Below are 21,209 nucleotides of genomic sequence, written 5' to 3'. Positions count from 1 at the left end.
AACTTTGCAGATGTTGTTTATGCTCTAACAGCAACATTACACACTAACTAAAGTTAAAAGTGAAATCATAATCAACCACCCCTTTAATACTTGTGTTTGAGTCCCTCAGTTGTCCTCAGTGTGAAAAGATGGATCTTAAAATCATTCAGTCACTGCTGTAAAGGGTTCAAATATGCAAAAGATGCTGGAAAATCAAAGAATTTGCACGACCTGGAGGATTTTTCTGAAGAACATTGGGCAGTTTAACTGCTCAGGACAAACAAGGGACTCATGAACAACCACCACCCCAAAAAAACAAAAACAAAAAAACAAAAACAAAACAGTCACAGATCATCCAGGTAACCCCAAACAATATTAACAATCAAGGATATGTAAACTTTTGTGTGTGTGGTAATTTTTATAAATTCAGCTTTTTTTTGTCTTGTGGACTATACAGGTGCTGGTCATATAATTAGAATATGAAGAATGTTGGTCCACTGTGTTTTCTGAGGTCCAAGGTCAATGCAGCCGTATACCAGGAAGTTTTAGAGCACTTCATGCTTCCTGCTGCTGACCAACTTTATGGAGATGCAGATTTCATTTTCCAACAGGACTTGGCATCTGCACACAGTGCCAAAGCTACCAGTACCTGGTTTAAGGACCATGGTATCCCAGTTCTTAATTGGCCAGCAAACTCGCCTGACCTTAACCCCATAGAAAATCTATGGGGTATTGTGAAGAGGAAGATGCGATATGCCAGACCCAACAATGCAGAAGAGCTAAAGGCCACTATCAGAGCAACCTGGGCTCTTATAACACCTGAGCAGTGCCACAGACTGATCGACTCCATGCCACGCCGCATTGCTGCAGTAATTCAGGCAAAAGGAGCCCCAACTAAGTATTGAGTGCTGTACATGCTCATACTTTTCATGTTCATACTTTTCAGTTGGCCAAGATTTCTAAAAATCCTTTCTTTGTATTGGTCTTAAGTAATATTCTAATTTTCTGAGATACTGAATTTGGGATTTTCCTTAGTTGTCAGTTATAATCATCAAAATTAAAAGAAATAAACATTTGAAATATATCAGTCTGTGTGTAATGAATGAATATAATATACAAGTTTCACTTTTTGAATGGAATTAGTGAAATAAATCAACTTTTTGATGATATTCTAATTATATGACCAGCACCTGTATGTAAACATCTTTTATGTAAAATAACTTATTCAGGACAGTACCTAATAAAAAATAACATGCATTTTGTATGATCCCTCTTATTTTGTTAAAATAATTAACATTTTGTAGATTCTGCAAGAGGTTCAAAAACTTTCAATCAGCACTGTATGCCTAAAAATAATCTCACTGAAATTTTGTGTAATAAAATATTAATTTTCACCCAACATGGCATACGCCATAAAACCTCAATATAAATTTCATAACATAACACAAACTTTATGCAGATGATAAAAGAAGTGAAGAAATTATTGACAATCAACCAGCTTGTGTCAAGGCCTGTTTTGGTTAAAGAATAGTTGAAAGAATAGTTAAGTTGTAAAGTTTTAGTCATGCATGCCAGAAACACAAGTTTTCTCTAGAAAATCATTTTTAGAATATCCAGCAAAAACTCTGAAGAACTACACAAGTGCATACACAAATCAGTAATCAAACACTTTATTCATACTTTCCAAAGCAAACAAAATGAATATTTTCACACTAAAATTGTAAAGAACAATAAAGCAGTTGCAAGAACAGTGAAGTCACCCCTCGCACAGGCCTGTATCTCATTGAAGTACATCAGAATAACATCAAGCCAAATGCGTCATACCTTTCTGCTATTAATATGGAGTGGACTCTACTTATTAAAGCAGAAGCTAAACCAGCATTTCTAATCTGATACTACAGAAGTGCTTTTCAAGGAGCCTCTATCTCACCTTTATACACAGACCAAAACTTCAATGATACACAATAATAGAGCACCTCGTATGGCTTGGATTTCTAACCATCAGTTCTGTTCCTCCTGATTTTGTAAATAGTTGTAATGCTATGATCTACAGCTCAAAAACAGGAGTGTTTATGCTCATTTATGATCTCAGCTCCTCAAGGGCATAAAGAAAATGTATGACTCCACTAAAAACAAAATCAAGCTTAAAGCTTCAGTGCATTCAAACACACAATAGTTTAACAAAAGCGTTGAAAGAAAAATATACTGCTAATCTGAAATTTTGTCCTGTGGTTTTCCAATGAGGATTTACAGTAATTCCTACCGTATGAAATAGATCCCACAGTCAAAGAATCACATTAACACTTGCAACATCTAGTAGCCAAAATTCAGAAAAACTAAATTAAAAGAAAACCAACCAAAATGGAAACATTTCCTTTCACATTTCCTTTCAAGTTGTTTCACTTTAACTGTTAATTATTGTCAATGTGCCACAAATGGTTCTCTCCAAGAACTTTTTATCTTCTGAAAGCTGCATTTTCCTCAAATGTATCTTTTTGATAACATTTGTGTTGGCAATTTATCATTAATACCATCATTCAGAAACATCGCATATAGGTTGTAACAGGCTGAAGAGGTAGGCCTGATCCTTATAACTTTCCCACCCTAACACAATATTCCACAACAAACGGCCAATTTGGAATGTAAAGCGAAGCATATTTGTGATCATAATTTTTCAAATAATCAATTTTTAGTTACTTTTTTTGAAAACTCTGAAATAGAAAAAATCATTTTAAACATTGAATCGATTGAGTTTCGGAGCATGAGCTTAAAAACTTAATTTCGGTTTCATCAAACATGTTCATACTGCAAGTAAAACTTGATAAACCATTTGAATCAAAATAAGCACTTGTACTTTATACCAAACTACATCTATGTGGTGACCATATCTCACAGTCAAGCAGCATTGATGTCTTCTACTTCCTATAAAGACAGAAAACAGGGGCAGTGTTGCATGTTGATGATGATATCTTGTCATAAATATTAAATTATCAAATATATCTGTAGGTCTTTGAGTTTCTGAAAACTAGTTAGCAAACTTATATATTTAACAAACAAATGCCAAATTAACATTTTAAGGGATAAACAGAGAATAAGTGCTATTGGGAAGTTAAAAAACTAAACAAAAAAAAAACAGAAAAACAGCAGCACTTCTGAACTAGGAACACGCCTGCTGAACTGAACATCTCTCTTTGGGTTTCCAAACCATAATAACTGTCCAGCATCTTCTCATTGGTTGTTATGATTTGGTCACATGGGAAGTAAATGGTCATCCCTTTCCTCTGGCTCCTCCCCAAGAGGTTCGGTAGCCACACCTCTGTATGTGGGGGGTTCTTCTCTGTTACCACGGGATCGGCAGACGAAATCACATCCGTCCTGTTAGGATAATAAAAGGGTATATTTGGTTCATAAATAGGAAGAATGACTGAAACATGAGTCAGAGACTGAGACAAGTGCATATGTAATGACACCTACAGCAGATAAGTTGCCGATCTGTGACCAAAAGCCATAGTTGGGAAACTGTTCAACTCCTTTGGCTCCAACTACCAGTCGCTGATAGAGGAATCCACCGGTAAGATATACAGCCAGGCAGGAGAATACACTATGAACAGTAAACAGCAACATTACATGTAAAGTATGAGCAAAGGTGATTCATGTTTCTTCTTGATAGCCATTCATGGTATGATCTCTCTGAGAATGTTGAAGCACTCACATAATAAGGAATATGGAGCCGGCACTGAGTTTGGATGGGATTACAGGACAGATTGCATTGGTGTCCAGCTCAAACAGGTAATAACAGTCCTCTTGCTTCTGATTGTCCTCCAAAATCACTGAAAATTTATCCTAACAAAACACAAAGCAATTAATGATTGATAAGAAAAGGACTGAGTTGAAATTATTAGGTTATTCTGGTTATTGTCAAGGTAAAATCTACAATGCTATCTTTCATACCTGAGATAACTGTTTAGTCCAAAAATGGTAATCCTGCTTAAGGTATATAATTTGGCAGTGGCTATTTTCTTTGCACTAAGTGTAAATAGTTAGATGCTATTTAGGGGTTCAAGCACATAGCGCGTAATTGTTAAAATTCCCAAGGATCAGCATTCTCCCCTAAAAGTGATCAGGCAGACCAAACCTTAAGTCATAGAGACTTGAAACTTTGAGGGCTGTTAGTACTCACACCGTCTACAACGTCACCAAGGTTGGCCTGATGGGGGCGCTACAGTGGTCAAAAGTATGAAATCGCTCATAAATCCTAAACTGTTAGGCATAAGCTCAAGTGTCTTATATTGTTGGAATCATTGGCTCAAGACAGACAAAATGCATGCCTCGGATTCGATCGTTATTTTCGTGAAATTTTGGATTTTTTGAAAAACTTACTTTTGCAAACTAGTCCTAAGTTTTTGGCCCAATCGGAACCAAACCAGTGCAGCGAGATTCTCTGACTGTCAATAATTATCAAAAAAAAAAAAAAAAAATTTAAATTTCGATTCACAGTCCCTAAGGGCCACCAGGACTTGAAGTGGGGTGGAGCCACTTTTAATAAAGTGCCTATAACTCGTAAACGGCATGCAATATTTCCACCAAACTCAGAACATCTATGAAAGAGTTCATTCTGTGGTCGCGCGAAAAAAGACGCGGCGACTGGCCACTTGGTGGTGCTATGGCCACCGGGGGGAGCCTTCGTGTTTTTCACATGCGTGGATTATGTATCGCATGATTTTTTGCACAGGCCCATGACATTCATACCACATGGTAGAACTCCTCAGTCTGAGCAACTTTGCCTCTAGGACCACCGCTGTCAACTGAATCGTTCGTTAAATATTTTAGATAATATTTAAAAAAAACAACTTTGGCGAAATAGTCCTAGGTTTTTGGCTCAAACCGGATAACTGTTAAAAAACATATTTCCTATGGTAAATTGCCTGTATTGGCTGTAATGATGGCGAGATGGTTACAGGCTTGCTAAATAAAACATAATACCTTTTTACGCATATACTTAAAGGCCTTAAAGAGCTTGAACCCCGATAACTGCTGCTCACAGCTATATTTAAAATAATATTTACATATTATAGTGTATTGTAGTATATTATAAAGCAGTATGCAATAACACCATATTCCATATTACACAATTTTCAGCAACAATATCAAAGTCATGTGGGTCACATTTTGACAGATTTGTTCAATGTTTATGTTATGAGGATCAATAAAATGGTGCAAATTTTTTTTTTTACTTGTCCGAATCTATTTAAAAAACATTGAAAATCATTTCATAGCTGCATTTTTTAATTTAATTATTTTAGGGGTATAAAGTAAAAATGTTAGTGATATAACTGTCCTGACATTATATTGAAGAAAATGCCTCAGTAAAAGAACTACATGTTTTAAATGGAAACCTTGAGTAGTGTAGTATGTTAGTGTTGTTGCTGTTAACTAAAAATAAAACTATTAAAATTGTTTTCAGTAATTGAAATAAGCTGAAATAAAATAGAAATATTAGATGAAAAAAAAATTAGAAATGAAATGCGTTTATATTAAAGTAAAAATTACTCAAAGACTAAAATTACTCAAAATAAAAGAAAACAAAAGCACATAACAAAACTACTAAAATGTACTTAAATTAAAATATAAAAATTAAAGCACATTTAAAATTAATAAATACTATAATAGTAAAATAATACTAATAAATAAATAATACCAAATAGCAAGTTCTTTTATTCTTATTTATTTAAAATAAATAAGAAGGAAAAAAACTTTTATAAAAAACCAACATCTAAAAGGATGTTAAGATATCTTTAATACTTCTTGAGTTACTGGCATGAAACGTTTTTTGTTGTTGTTTTTTTGTTTTTTTTTTGGGTGGGGGGGGGGGGGGGGGCAGTGTTTCTGAATTGTTACTATTGTCATTTAATGCAACAAGGAATGCCAAAGTCAACATATCTTACAAATAATAATCTTACAAATAATGCCTCAAATCCTAGCAAGCATTTCCTCATGTATCCATCTCAACATGCTATCTGTACCATTTCAAAAGAATAAAAAGTTCATACCTCAGCACTCGTGCTGCATGAAATCATAATCATGGCTTTTCTTGCCTCTTTTGAACAGTGGCTGTCATAATGCTCGCCCCCCTCATAGACGAGCAAAACCCAGTCACCTGCACCAAGAATAAAAGGAGAACTATTGTAGAAAATGAGTTAACAAGACTTTCTATGACACCCAGAATAATTTCTGTAATTTAGTGAAATTTAATGTGTGTATTATATGTGTTGCACTGCAAAAGAACATTGTAAATAAATCCCTGCCATCTGCTACTATGTAACTAAACTTAAAAGCCACAATCCACAGAAGAATTAGCAAACAATGAAAAGAAAATTTCAGTTGTCATTATTATAAATGAACGTTCATATGAATGACTACTGAATTAAATATCAATTTAATATGCAACTCAATTGGAAAGAGATACTGAAGACCATAATGGGTTCAGAAAAGTCCACCTGTGGCAAAAAGAAGCAAATGGTGACGTCATTTCTAAAGGTCAAGCAACGTAACATACTTCCTCTAGTAGCTCGTGTTTTACTGTAGCTTCCAATTTGGACCAGCTTTCCATCTTTGTCTTTCTGCACAAGACCTGCGTTCTTCTTTCCGCCAGCATCTCCACACATCTGAAAAATGTATTCATATGGTTCCTTCTCTTGTCCTTTTGCGGTGAAGCTGTTCAGAGTGAATAGGAGGATAGTTAGGAAGTTGCCAACTATAACAAGATCATCACAACCTGCAAATATGAATAAAAGACTAACTTGCAAAAAGCTGGCTTACTTTTTATTGGTGAGAGGCTCCAGAAAATGGAGCGTATTATTCTCAGATTCGCTGGCTGAAATCAGCTTGCAGTTGTCCGTGTTGTACTTAGCTTGCACTCCAGCAAGCAGTACAAAAAGAGGAGTGATTATTCTCACAGACAGCAACATGACTTTCAGAGGTGATGCCTGATGGGAAAAAGGGCATTAAATAAACTTGTTGAATTTATCCAATGACTGACTGATACATACATACATAATCCCACGATAGAAATGTGGGCAGTGTAACAGAAGCCTGACACAATATATGCATAGAATATACACATTTAATAAATATTTTACTATAATCATGTATTATATGATTAATAAAGAACTCAAGGGACAAAAATTAGACAAACATTGTCCTTTTTTCTTGGTTAATTCCAATCACTTTTGGTATCTCATGACAGCTTGCATATTTTATAACATTTTATTCAGGTATTAGTTTTTTAATGGTGTACATATTGTGTATTTCACACATAAAATAAATCAAAAACTCTTAAAACGTGAAATATTTTTGTTCAAATCTGGTTCATATTTTGGCTGCATGACACTCTGAAAGGCCAAAGTTGAAAGGTTATTACTGTTTTTTCAAAAATATGTCATATATGTAAAGATCACAGATGGAACCCATTACTTTATTTCAAAAGTACAATTTTATAAAATTCGAGGAAAATTGCTTTTACTCTGCATGTTTACTACAAAGCCTGGTTCTAATGTCAAAAACGATGTAATTTTTATGTAATATAACTGAAAACAATAAAGACAATAAAAAAAGGTAAACTGCATTGATCCAAGTTCAAGTAAGCAATGAAGTAAACGGTAATTAAGAACTTTAGTTAGGAAACCAGACGAACAAGATGCTATTAGCATAAGCTGTCATATTTAAGCTAATGTATATAAAGTGAAATAAATGCACAAAGCCAAACACAAACGTACCTTTCAGAATTCTTATGACAGTGTTTACTGTATATAAATTAAAAGTGGAAGGTTACTAGTTTGTCTAGATGTGGACACCCTGCCTGGGGTTCTTCCCTTTCCAAAGCTGTCGCACTAGTTGATGTCCTTAAACAACACTTAACGACATTGCGTCAAAATATCCGCTGGTATCAATTATCACACATTGAATAAACAAACTTCGTACTATAGTAGCATTAAAAAGATTGCATGATTTAAAGGATTTAATTGTTTCTGTTCAAACGCGGAAGTGAAACTAAACAGGCGCCACATGTGACTGCGCATGACGCGGAAGCTGATGGGCACCACGTGAACATGGGATATTGAGTGCTGCTCAAACAAGTGTAAGCGCTGCCTTAGTTACAAGCTAGTGTCGTAGATCTAGTTGATCATCAAACAAGACGTGTTCTTACCGATAAGGCAGCTAACCTGTTTGACTTAGATATTATCGTAAAAGTAAATTGCATGACAAAAGGTCCAGTCAGACAAAGAAGTGAGGATGAAAAATAATTTTTATTTTTTAAAAAGAATAAAGGAATAACAAATGAAGAATACATTTGGGTAAATAAGAATCATACTTTTAATAATTGAAATCTCCAGGAACAGGATTGGGCACCCCTGTATTAGGCCTATAGCTACGTTGGTGTAATAGCTGGGTCGGTGTGACCTGGGCTTTAGTTTTTTTTACGCATATGCTAGTATATGCGTACAGTCAAACGCACAGCCTTGGAAAGTATACTTCATTTGACTCGCACGCATACACAGGCATTTGACGTATGCTGATCTCTCGCCACGAGCTACAACCAACCCTGTTGAAAAAACCAGCATATGCTGGTAAGGTAGGTTTTGAAGCTGGGATGCTGGTTTGAGTTGTTTTATGCTGGTCAAGTGCTGGTCCTATGCTGCATCCCAGCTTCAAAACCTACTTTACCAGCATATACTGTTTTTTTCAACAGGGAAAGTCCCTTTAAGACAAGTCATTTCACTTGGCGGCCATCTTTGAAACTCCTCTTGGGCATTCAAGTGCAGCTCCTATCTCTTTGAAACATCAAATTCTCCAAAGGTGTTTGCAAAGCTTTCGATTAAATTTCATATTTGAAATCACCAATGAAATCTGACAACAACTGTCTCATAATTTTTTTTTCTAAATGCTCAAATCATGACAAAAAAACGGTATTTTTCAGGCTGGATCAAGCTAGTGCGCATGTGCAGTCCTAAATGCGCGTCTCTTGTGCCTCATTTCAAAGGCGCGCGTCTGACTGTTTCTATAGAAACCGGAGCTTCTAACGCTGCATTCACACGGGGAGTCGGCTTTAACGCCTCTCGTTTACTTTGAATGGGTGACGTTATGCGTTGCCGAACTGAATTGTGGGTTCCGTCGCGTCGCTTTACTCGCGTTGCTTGTGGCAGAAGTTGAAGATTTCTCAACTTTTCAAGCGCCAACGCAGGCGTCAGCCAATCAGATCGACTTATGCAAACACTCTAGAGTAGTCGCTAGCCAATTGCGTTCATGCAACACCGGAAAGTAATGCGATTGGCTGTTATCACTATAACGGTCGCGTCAACACAAGCTTCAGACACGTCCTCCGTCTAGCGTTGACGCTGATGCCCTGTGTGAATGTGTTCTAACGGCCGCTGCAGTGACGCGATGACTTTAGCAATCGGCGATTGGCTCTTATTTAGAAGGCGGGACTTATTCTGCCATATTGCGCGTTGCACTTTCTCCCATTCAAAACAATACGAGTGATGCGTCTATAGTCTTTGCTACAACCCATGTAAACAACTTTGTATTCTTTCATGCTAGAGTTGTACAAATGAGGGTTCTTTCTAACCTATTTGCACAATCTCTCGTCTGTGTAGGCCTCCATTGTCGCTGTGGCTTGCATGCGTTCTGGTCTGTTCTGTTTATGCAGTTTTGACTTTTGAACAGGCTTTGACTACCTTGTGAATCGACGGCCCCCGGGGCACAGTTGCCACCTTGTGCATAAACGAATTACTGCAAAAAAACAATTAAATGCACATGTGCGACCTGCAAGTACAAGTACACGCAGTTACAAAGATCCTGTGGTGCGCGTTCAGTACGTGTGTACTCTTCTGATGATTAAATTTGCATCGCGCACTGTATGATGACCCTCGTAAAAAGTGAACTATACTTTGGGCTTAAAGGAACACTCTACTTTTTTTGAAAATAGGCTCATTTTCCAACTCCCCTAGAGTTAAACAGTTGAGTTTTACCATTTTCGAATCCATTCAGCCGATCTCCAGGTCTGGCGGTACCACTTTTAGCATAGCTTAGCATAGTTCATTGAATCTGATTAGACCGTTAGCATCTCGCTCAAAAATGACCAAAGAGTTTTGATATTTTTCCTATTTAAAACTTGACTCTTCTGTAGTTACAACGTGTACTAAGACTGACAGAAAATGAAAAGTTGCGATTTTCTAGGCCGATATGGCTAGGAACTATACTCTTATTCCGGTGTAATAATCAAGGAACTTTGCTGCCGTACCATGGGTGCAGCAGGTGCAATGATATTACGTAGCGTCTCTCACAAATCAATGTCAAGTCAAGTTTTAAATAGGAAAAATATCGAAACTCTTTGGTCATTTTTGTGCGAGATGCTAACGGTCTAATCAGATTCAATGAACTATGCTAAGCTATGCTAAAAGTGGTTCCGCCAGACCCGAAGATCGGCTGAATGGATTCGAAAACGGTAAAACTCAATTGTTTAACTCTAGGGGAGTTGGAAAATGAGCCTATTTTCAAAAAAAGTGGAGTGTTCCTTTAAGGCAGCTGACTTGAAGCCCTTCTGCCTCATCAGGCAATGACATTGTAGGCAGCGTTTGCACACAAAGGCACCTTACGAAACTGATTTCAGACAGACTTCTGAGGCAGCATAACGGTTTAATGATCTACAGCAAAATAGAGCAAGCTTTAGTGAACTAAAAGAATGTTTAATTAGGCTACTACAAAACAAATTTCTCGCTAGGAATGACATCAGTAAGGGAAAACGCTGATCAAAACCATGTACATTTACACACAAACTGACCACCAACCCCAACTTTCAGACGCCATCTTTAATTTTTAGCTCAACTGTCATGGAATGCACAGGATTGTGAGATATCAAAGGCAGCAAAGGATATATCTATGCTGCCTTCAAAAATCGATCAGATGAATGTATCTTAGATGACAGGGAGTGAAGCCAACATTGGTTTCAGATGTGCCTCGATGCCTTTCTACCTTGCAAAGCATCCTCCGACTACAGCATTTTTAATATTTTGGACACAGGTCAAATGCTACAGCTGCAAGATAGATAGATGAAAATAGATATACGTTGTGGTTTTGACACCTTTAGAACAAAAACAGCAAACTGGGGTTTCACTGCTACTCTGTCTGAACATGCATAGCTTAGGCTACTTGCTGTCTACAGACAATTTGATAACCACCAAGTCAATAATGAATCTTTATGAATAAAAAACCAAAATCTTAAGACAAATTTGAGCAGCTCATAAAATTGTGTCTTCCTTATCACGAGTGATGATCACTAATTTGTTGAAAAAGATGCAAGAAGGGCGTTTTAAGAGTTTTAGGCCCTATTTTGTGCATGTTTATTTAAAAAATGCCAAATGTTTTTTAGTCTCCTGCTGAGATTCTTTACACAAGTTAAGGTCTGGTCATCACATGACTTCACTATAAAGAGAAAAGCAACAATCTTTTCTTTTGTCAGTTTTGTATTAATATCAAAGTCATTCAAGTGCACTAGTTTTTGTGAGATGTGTTTTGGTATTGTAGCCTATATGCTTTATATGTTCTCCTGCAATGAGTTTTTGTGATCTAGTTAGAAACTAACCAAGGCCATGATATTTGCACTTTTCTCCTTTTAGGATGTCAGTATATGCTCTTTGTCATTGTACTGGAAGTATCTGATTAGTTTATTGCAGTCTTCCCAAATTGATGATGATTGATCATTTATCTTAACCTTTGTCCATGACATTTAATTGATTTGTATAAGTTTTGTTTAGATTGTGTTTTGCTTGTTTGCTTTAAGATAACAGCTCACTCTGGAGCTGAGCTTGTTCAGATGGTTCAGTATGGTTCAATAAACTTAACAAAAATAATCAATTAAACTAAAGAATTTTGGATTAAAATCTGCATCCAATATTGCTTACTCACCACTCAAAAATATTTTCATCTTAAACCTCAAAGTTTATGCTAGTAATACACAAAATTATACTTTGAAAGGCTTTGCAGATAAAGAGCAAAAATAAGTGTTTCTAAAGTTTTATAATACATCATTGTTCTATGTGTTTTATAATTTATCCTTTCTAATGTGTCATCTGTGCTTCCCACTGACTTTTACAGCTTTTTCTGAGAACTGCTACTTTTTTTTTTTTTTAGTGTTACGTAAGCTGCTGACGATGCTTAGGTGTATTGACACATTCATACTCGTCTGCCCCTCCCCCTTTGCTCTCACTGTTTCTCATGCCTTTACCTGAGAAATCAGACACACCCAGCATCTTCAACCCCACCAATCACAGCACAGAAGAGAGACGCCCAGACTGTCCACTGTTTCCTGTTTCTGTGAGGCAGAAGCATGCAGTGCCAGAGAGGGTGAGGTGAGTGAAGGGCTGAATTACTGGAACAAGCTGTAACGCAATCACTGTGGGTCTACTGAGTTTATGAGAAGTGAAGAAAAGTACGAGCCTAAACAGACGGTGGATTCCTCTTTAAGACAGTGCTGGAGGGGAAAAGTATAAGGAAAACAGAAACAGGAGGAGGGAAGGAAGATAAGTGTCAATCTGTTCAAACTTGTTTGGGAATTTGAGAAGGGCGGGAGGAGGGGACGAGAGAGAGAAACAGAAAAAAAAAGAGAGAGGAACACTGTGAGAAACTTTTTACTGTGTTGAAAACTATTTTTGATTACATGAACAGATTAAGTAGGACAGAGACAGGCTGGATAATTAAATCAGTGTTTTCAGTAGATCATTTATCTCACTCGACTTTGGTTCTCTCAATGGGCAAACACTGATATGTGGAATGTCTATGAGTTGTGCAATTCCTGCTAGCTTCACTTTGTCTGGAAAGCAAAGAGAAAGAAGGGGAGAGACGGAGAAGCGTCCCCCAAGACACTTCTCAGGTGAGTCCTCTGCATTATTCCCAAAACATTTCCTTCTTTTCTTTTTGGTGTAACTTTAGTAAAACAAACCGTTCTTGTAAACAAACATGTCCACATCACAGGCAAATATTGCCTTGTCATGGTTGGGTAATATTTATCTGTGTTTATGCTATTCACTGCCCTCATTTTTCTAATGAATTTGTTAATGATTTTATATAATTATAATTATAGTTATATAATTCACTACATCTTGACATGAGTCAGCTATGTTGAAGCCATGTTCCTTCAACCACTCTTAATAGTGCTTTGGCTCTTCCTAAGCATGAATTACTTGAAATGCCTCTGAACAAGGTACAAGAATAGCATAGGGCAGTGGTTGGTTCAGCTGCATTCTTTGTAATGCATTGATAGGTTTTCATTTTGCTGAACTGACAAACAGGCTGTTTGTATATCAAATGCATTAATATATTTCATAGTGTGAAAGTTCTTATTAGTTTTTAGTAGTTTCAAGAGAAGTTGAATTGTATGCATCGTATATGCATCATAACAGTATATTACATGTGGTTTGAAGTGACTTATTTGACAAGAACTGTATATTTCTATTGTGTTGTAACTTATCTGGTAGTGTATGGTGCAAGAAATTCGAAGGTCATGGGTTCAATTGTTAGGGAATACAAAATCTGATAAAAATGTATACTTTGAATCCATCAAAAGTCATTTCGGATAAGCATCTGCCAAATTAATGTTAGATATTCAGCTCAGCATATTTTTAAAACAAGCCACATTAATCGTAACTGTGTAAGCTGCCAAGATCTATATCTGACATGTTGCAACAAGACACTCTAAAGTTTTAAATATTTCCCAGAATATGTTTGACTGTGATCCTCTTGGAATATGAATTTTAGTTGGTTTATTTTTTTGACTTGGAACTGATTCATGTTTCATCCCTCATAGGTTCTCTATGTTGCCATGGAAAACAGTCAAACTAATTGGGCCATTCAAGACACTGTGCAAATATAGTCTTCTTAAGGTGCACTAGACAGTTTGTGTCAGTCAAGAGCAAACCGTGACCAGCTAATCAGCAAAGGTGACCTACGTGAAGAGACTTGGAAACACCAAAAGATGGACAAACCAAGCGAAAGAGAAGGAGAAGTGGAGCCAGATGCCTATCATTGGACTAGGGAGAGGGAGAAATTTCCTGCAACCAGAAGAAGAGATGGAGAGATGGACTTGAGAGAAAGAGGAAGGCGGAGAGATGGTGATCGACGTGCAAATGGAAAGTCATCAGTGTCAGAGCAGGCTGAATATGGAGGCCGAGACAATGAGAGGAGAAAAGGAGGCACTTTTCCAAGAATGACAAAACCAAGCAGAGAGAAAGATGGAAGGATACTACATTCAGACTATAATAGGGAGCATCACATAGGAAGACAGATGGACATTCTATATGAAAATGAAAGAGAAAGGGAAAGAAGGAGATACAGAGAAATGGACACACTGAGTGAAAGAGAAAGCACAAGATACAGGGAGGAGTTGAAGAGAAATGAAATGAGAAGGCTCGTAAAGGAGGAGCCAGAAAGACGGAGGGAACGAAATAAGGAGTTTGATTCTGAAATGAGAGAAAGAAGGAGAGAAAGTTATCCAGGGGATAATGACCTTTCAGGCATGAGGGAAAGAGAGACATACAGAGAGAGAGACAAACTTAGACAAAGAGACAAGGAAGACAGGTATTATCTTCGACCCATGGAACGAGAGATAGAAAGCTTTTCAGACAGGGAAAGGAGAACTGAGAGACAGAGAGAGGGAGAGAGATCTAGGAAAAGAGATACAAAAAGCGAAGGAGACAGTGATGGAGACAGGGGTAAGGAAAGAAAGAGAGAAGAGGATTCTAAACGTGGACACAAACTCTACAAGAGTGAAGGAGACAGCGATGTAGAACGAAAGGTACACAGAGTTAGAGAGAGAGACAGACGTAGAGATAGAGAAGCAGAGAGACGGCAAGACATGGTGATGCCAAGAGAAAGAGATTACCGGGAAACAGGTTATTATGATCCTAAAGGGGGAAATTTGGAGCGACTCAGAGAGATGGATAAACCAAGAGACAGAATGAGAGACTCCAAAGATAAAAGAATGGACAGAGATGCATACTCATACACAACTGAGAGAGGAAGGTATAGAGATGGAGAAAGGATAAGAGAGAGGGATAGGTATTCTGAAAGAGAGATTGAAGAGAGGGAGAGGCGGAGGAGAGAGAAAAAAGAGACAGAGAGAAGTAAAATGGAGAAGAGTGGACAAAGTAGTGGAGAGCTGATTTCAGGAAGTGATATCGAGAATAAACAAGGGAGGGCAATGAGAGAGAACCCCGAGGACAGAGAACGAGAAAACACTTCTGAGATTGATAAAGAGAAACTAACGGGAAGAACAGAGGAAGAGCAGGAAGTAAAGAGTGCTCTGAGGGACGAAGAGGGGGGTGAACGCTTTGCTGCTGAGGAGGCAGTTACAAAGAAACCTAGGATAAGGAAAATGTGGCTGGAACCTCGAAGTGAGAGAAAAGAATCCCATTTAGAAGAAGAGTACACACAGAGGGAGAGAGAAAAAGAGAAGTACATCCAAAGATATAAAGAAATCAAGACAACTGGACATGAAGAAGAACCCGAGAGAAAGAAAGAAAACAGGAAAAAGAGTCTTGAGGACAAGTATAGAGAACTTGAAATGGCTGGGGAGTTCGTGAGGGATGTCGAGGTAGAACAAGAGGAGAAATGCATGGAAGGGAATGTGATTTGTGACAGAGAAGCCCTGGAAACAGAGTGGCAGATAGAAAGGGAAAATGTGCCTGATAACATGGAAGAGGAAGAACAGAGAAAGAACAATAGATACGACTATGTGGGGAATGAGGAAGGAAGTGAGGGAGAATCGGAAGCAGAGAAAGGCAGAATGATGTCAGCAGATGATGGATTTGTGACTGTCTCCAGTGGAGGGGATGATGCTGAGGAAGAGGATTTTGAAGACTGCAAAGAATTCTGGGATGGTGGAGTTGCTGATGATGTCTCTGGAAACTCAGGAGCTACTCAGGGCAGAGAGATCGGGACAGATGAAGAACTGGAAAACCAAACAGCGAATAAGAGAGCAGATCGTAGGGCTCCAAAAGGACCCCCAAAAGTTTTTTGTGTGATTTCTCAGACCCTTCCCAAGTCCCTAACTAAACAGAATGCGTATGAAGATACTACTGTTGAAGAAGCAGGCAATCAGCATTCAAGTCAAAATATGGACAACCAAGGTGAAATGAGCACTGCTAATGCATTTGTAGAGATTGAACACAGTGAACAAGACATTGAAAGTGCGATGGATGACCTCACTCTTTCTCCTAATGAGGACAAAGGGGAGGGAACAGGAATTGATGACCAGGCAAAAGAGGGTGTAACATCACTGGAAGGCCAAATGATTCTTTCCAATGAGGAATCAGAACAAGACACCCAACTCTTCCCAACACAGCCTTCTGAAACTTTATGGCCATGTCATGAGACTCATAATGAAGACACATTACAACTAGGAGAAAAAGAAGTTACTGGAGAAACAGTTAAATATTTTGATTCAGATGACACATGGAGTACATCCGAAGAACGAAAGCGAAGCTCTACTGCTCCTCATCTTCGATGGGCCAAGAACGTGGTGAAAGAGATCCTGGGTCTGAAGTTGGGGGACACAGAAAATACAAGAGGTAGTGTTACACGCATAGACATACAAACCAATACACAAACAGAGGGTGAAAAAGAAACAGACAAATTGAGGGTGGAGGAAGAACTGACAGAGGGAGGAGAAAGAGAGGGAGGGATGGAGAGAGAGTCGAGTGAGGAACATTACCAGCTGGATCCTAGTTCTATCCAGTACACTGTTTCCTTAGAAGGAGAGGCAGACAGGAAGGTAGAAGAGCAAGTTTCTAAGAACAAAGATAGCACAAAGAAAGTCGTTCTAAGCTCTAGTAGTTTTCAAGATTTGGGGAATGGGGCTCGTATAAGGAGGCGAGGGTTCCGAAAGACGGAGAAAACCCAAGAAGAAGAGGATGAGGAAGAAGAAGAGGAAGAGGGAGAAGGAGTTGGAAGGGACCGCAGGACAAGAATATTCAACATATCAGGTGAGAGAAGGAATAACATAAGAAGACTAAATCGGACATTCAATGAACACCTTGCTCCACCCTTGCTGAACCTATTCTATCAAAGTTAACATACCAGTGCTGTAATGTCAAGTAGAGAGACTAAATGTGCTTATGCAAGAGTGTAACAGAATTTCATGAGTCATCTTCCCATAAATAAGTGTCAACATGGGTGGTAAAATGTCAGCTTTATTTTCCTGACATGTGACTGAGTATCCCGAACAATTGAACAGTAATAAGCAGTTACAAGTCTTCACTTCAGTTATGTTGGGATTATTTTTTCTAATACTCAGCCATGGAATAGAATCATAAATGTAAGTCATTATAATGTTTATGAATATGTGATAATTTGCTCCACCTCAGAAGTAACTTTCTTTACCTCACCAAGGCCTTGCAGGTTAATGGCAGGGCCTTAAACCATGTGGTAAATGGTCCAGGACGTGCAGGGCTGTATTAAATGTTTTTATAGGATATAGGATTTATAGGATGAAAATATGGCCCCTACATTTTTTCTATGAAATCTGACACAACTGGGTGCCAAATGTTGTTGTATGTTCAAGTGGATTGGTGGTGACCATAGACACTTTTAAGAAAGAGAGCACGAAATGTCCCAGGCTGTGGTAATTTCTATCATTTTGTTCCACAGTTTTCATTCATATTGACTGGGTCTGACATAATAGCCAATAGCCTAACTGATTTTGTAAACAGTCCTAAAATTGTTTCATTGATTTATTGATTTGATTGATTTTTGGTAGTCATATTCTCATAGCCTGGAAGCTACAAAGGGCTCCTGAGGATTCTTGTGGGGGTTAGAGTCATGACCGCTGAAGACTCCTTAAACAGCAGCATTTCTTGGCAGAGGCAGAATTTTGAACTGCCAGATTTCCTTTGTTTCACAAACTAAACCATTCTCATTTACTCATGAACAAGTCCTCCCCCAGTACCTTTTCCTGTTTTTTTTTTTTTTTTCTTCAAATTTTGTTTATTTTTAGTTTATTGCCACATTTTCATTAGAGCTGTTGAATTGCGCCATTGGTCTAGTGTGCGTTCAGTTATTCACTGGAAAGCAAGATCTTGAAGTGTTTCCTTTTTTACAACTTGTGTAGGGCCACATACAACATTCCCCATCTGTTTTGCTTGAGTTGATGTATTACTTCGTTTTAGGCTGCTTAGATTATAATTCTATCTTGGTTAAGGGAAGATTAAGAAGTGTGATGCTAAATAACAGCATTGTGTTATGTGCTGATTTCTGGGTTTTGGTTGTTTAGATGGCGAGGAGGATGAATTAAGTTCGACCTGGAGTGAAATGGATCTAAGGTAGGAGAACCAGACTTTACAGCATGTATGTGTCCCACATTCCAAAACACCACAACAAACATGTGCTTTATAAGGGGCACTCAGTATTTAGTCCCTTATTAAAATGTTTTGTACTTTTGAGATGAAGACTCCAGTCCAGTCATATAGCCTACACTGTAAAAGTAATACGCTCTATCTACAGATTTCAAGCAATATTAATTAAATTCAACATATTAGCATTAAGTTAATATTAATCAATTTAGTTCCTTAAAAGTCAACCATTTAAAATGTGTTAAATTAGCAAACACCATTACAAAAAACACAAACTGACATAAAAAGCAAAGTCAAACTGTCCAACTAAATGAAACACTGATCACAATAATGGTGACCAGACAATTAATTCTAACTCAATTATATTTGTTGAATTTAATTAATAATATTGCTTGTAATCTGTTGCCAAAATTTTATGGAGTAGATATAGCGTATTACTTTTTACAGTGTAATAAAAGCTGCTTTTATTTTAGATATGTCATCTCAGGTGGGCAGACTTGTTGACATACTTGTTCCTTTATCCCCTGTTACATGATTAGCGAAATGATTAGCTAAAATCATTCAGTTGAAAACTGAGTTTTGTGGTTATAACTGATAAGGGGGTATAATATCTCAAAAGAACAAAAAATGGAAATGATAGCATGAAACCAGCCACTCTTCTTTTTGGTTTGGCTTGGTAATGTTTCTAAACTTTATGTAGTCCATCACTACTGACAGTAGTTTGTTTGCAGACAGTCTTACAAATGACCATGATATCACAGTTATAATTTTCTCTCTTTGTCTTACATTAAGGAAACTTGGGAGGACAAAAAAGAGGAATTCTAAATTCTTTAGTAAGTGTCTGTATTTTTTCTTGTTATGCAACACTTGACTCATCTTTACATGTACATGACAATATGCATGTACATGGCTATAACATACTACAGATGATTTATTCTATTCCATTTTAAAGTTCATTAAAACATTACAAAGACATACAATTCCTAGTCATACAAATCCCCCCCCCCCCCCCCCTTTTTTTTTTGGACAAGAACCATTTTACATGCCCCTCTGTACTCATTGTACTGTATTGTACATAATATTATTGTAACTGGCTGTTATGTATGGTTCTTAATACATGGGTTACAGTTCAGATGTTCAGAGAAGGAAAAGTTTTGTCATTCCTAACTATGCTACTTTGCTAGTCCTCTAGGCGAAAAACAGGTTTGTGCTTGCACATCACTTGGAACTGCAGATAAACAGCTGCAAATACTCACTTAGTGTTACAAAAAAAAAAAAAAAAGAAGAAAAAAAAATAAAGAATCAAGGATGTTTTTGCTTGTAAATCTTTTTTATCTATATTGATTTACTGACTTGTACTTGTTCACAGACTGTGCTCTGCCTGACTTCTTGTACTTTCCTCAATTTTCAGTTTCTCAACTGGTGGATAAACTGGTTTAGCCTTTTTTTCTGCTTTTTGCTGTATCTAACTAGACACGATTTTATGATTATAATTGTATTGTTGGCATTTACCATTGTTTTTCTTAGTGACCCCGGTGGTGAGGGTCATGGAAAGCAGGAAAAAATAATGCTAAATTCAAATAATACAAAATGCAAATAAACATAAAGTTATGCAAAGTTAGATAAAACAAATTCAATTGACTTTTTAGAGGCTGGAGAAAACTCAGCTGTTCTTTGGTAAAAGCTAGCCAAATTAGGCAGATACCAGCATAGACAAGTTGCATGACATGCTCTCATCCTTGTAAACTATGAACAAAACAACCCGAGGTAAAAGAAATTACAATTCAGTCAACATTAAATATGAGATCACATGCAATGAAAATAAACATGGCTGGTTTATGCCAACCACAAAGTATTATGTGCAAATTATTAGTTGGTTGTGTAGTTCCTGCTAATGTTAATAAATGGCATTGCTTGATTTTAAGGACATTTGTTGTAACATTTTACTAGGCCTACCTTATATATATCCAATGTAAAATCAGGGTCTAGGTAAGAACCACTGCTCTAGAACCATATAGATGATCCCTCTGTCTCTTTCTCTTGCAGACTCTCAGTTGTATCAGGAATACAATGAGGTGGCCCAGAACAGAGAGATCCTGCTGTCTCATACCGATTCTATATCATTAAGTGGCGATAATCTCTCTATCCGTTCATCTTCTTCCCCAAATCATTCCCCTAAGCTATCACACAGACCCCTCCCACCTCTCCCTCAAGTCCTCCTGCACCCCCACACTCTGTCCCAAACCAACTCCTTTAAAAGTCTTAATGTGCCTCAGCAATCCATAGGCAGACCCCCTTCCCCTCGCGTGCCCATCTCTGCTTCCTCACCCACACTGTGGCAGGAGCTCCCGGGAGTGAGGAAGAGCTCAGATTTTGAGATACTCACTGAAGATGAGAGACGTCTGCAGGAGGTAGAATTGTTAATTCAGTATCACCTAACATTGCATAAAACACAGTTGCCAAAAAATGTATTTCGAAACACTAAGGGGCCGTTTACACGACACCATTTTCAACTAAAAACCGAAAACTTTTTATGCGTTTTGATCGTTCATTTACACAACAATGGCGTTTTGGGGGCCTGAAAATGCAAACTTTTGAGAACGGGTTTCGATGTGCAAGTTTTTAAATCGATACCTTTATCGTCTTAAATGAGTATTTGTGAAAACGGTTACACCATGTGCATGTGTATTACGTGTTTAGTCTAGGTGGATAGTTTTTCTTTACAAAGTAACATTGCCAACTACTGGCCTGGCATGAATAATACAGCATTTTTCAATCGTTTTCGTGGATCTGTGTGAACCGTCTTTTGACAACGTTGTCATCTGTACA

General features: G+C 37.6%; 2 protein-coding genes across 3 annotated transcripts in view; one reads left to right on the top strand and one right to left on the bottom strand.

Annotated features, from left to right (window-relative positions):
* Nucleotides 1-1,633: 1,633 nt before the first annotated feature.
* On the bottom strand, nucleotides 1,634-8,079 carry m6pr (mannose-6-phosphate receptor (cation dependent)). Its single transcript, XM_051864273.1, has 7 exons — nucleotides 7,755-8,079; nucleotides 6,799-6,965; nucleotides 6,536-6,693; nucleotides 6,030-6,136; nucleotides 3,692-3,822; nucleotides 3,454-3,580; nucleotides 1,634-3,354 (listed from the first exon to the last, which is right to left on the bottom strand). The coding sequence occupies exons 2-7, from the start codon at nucleotides 6,945-6,947 to the stop codon at nucleotides 3,229-3,231; spliced, it is 798 nt and encodes a 265-aa protein (XP_051720233.1). The 5' UTR covers nucleotides 6,948-6,965; nucleotides 7,755-8,079; the 3' UTR covers nucleotides 1,634-3,228.
* A 4,201-nt stretch (nucleotides 8,080-12,280) lies between these two features.
* arhgef5 (Rho guanine nucleotide exchange factor (GEF) 5) overlaps nucleotides 12,281-21,209 on the top strand; it is an 18,975-nt gene continuing 10,046 nt past the window's right edge. Inside the window, exons 1-5 of one of the 2 annotated variants that reach the window (XM_051864267.1) lie at nucleotides 12,281-12,907; nucleotides 13,841-17,015; nucleotides 18,302-18,350; nucleotides 19,173-19,213; nucleotides 20,427-20,791. In XM_051864267.1, coding sequence (XP_051720227.1) covers nucleotides 14,009-17,015; nucleotides 18,302-18,350; nucleotides 19,173-19,213; nucleotides 20,427-20,791 — 3,462 coding nt within the window. In that variant the 5' untranslated portion in view covers nucleotides 12,281-12,907; nucleotides 13,841-14,008. The remainder of the gene's footprint in view (nucleotides 12,908-13,840; nucleotides 17,016-18,301; nucleotides 18,351-19,172; nucleotides 19,214-20,426; nucleotides 20,792-21,209) is intronic. The other variant, XM_051864268.1, reaches the window with a different exon arrangement.

The sequence above is a fragment of the Ctenopharyngodon idella genome, chromosome 16 (assembly GCF_019924925.1).
Source record: "Ctenopharyngodon idella isolate HZGC_01 chromosome 16, HZGC01, whole genome shotgun sequence".
NCBI lineage: Eukaryota > Metazoa > Chordata > Actinopteri > Cypriniformes > Xenocyprididae > Ctenopharyngodon > Ctenopharyngodon idella.
The sequence above is the reverse complement of the archived record's forward strand: the minus strand, read 5'-3'. Positions and strand labels throughout refer to the sequence as shown.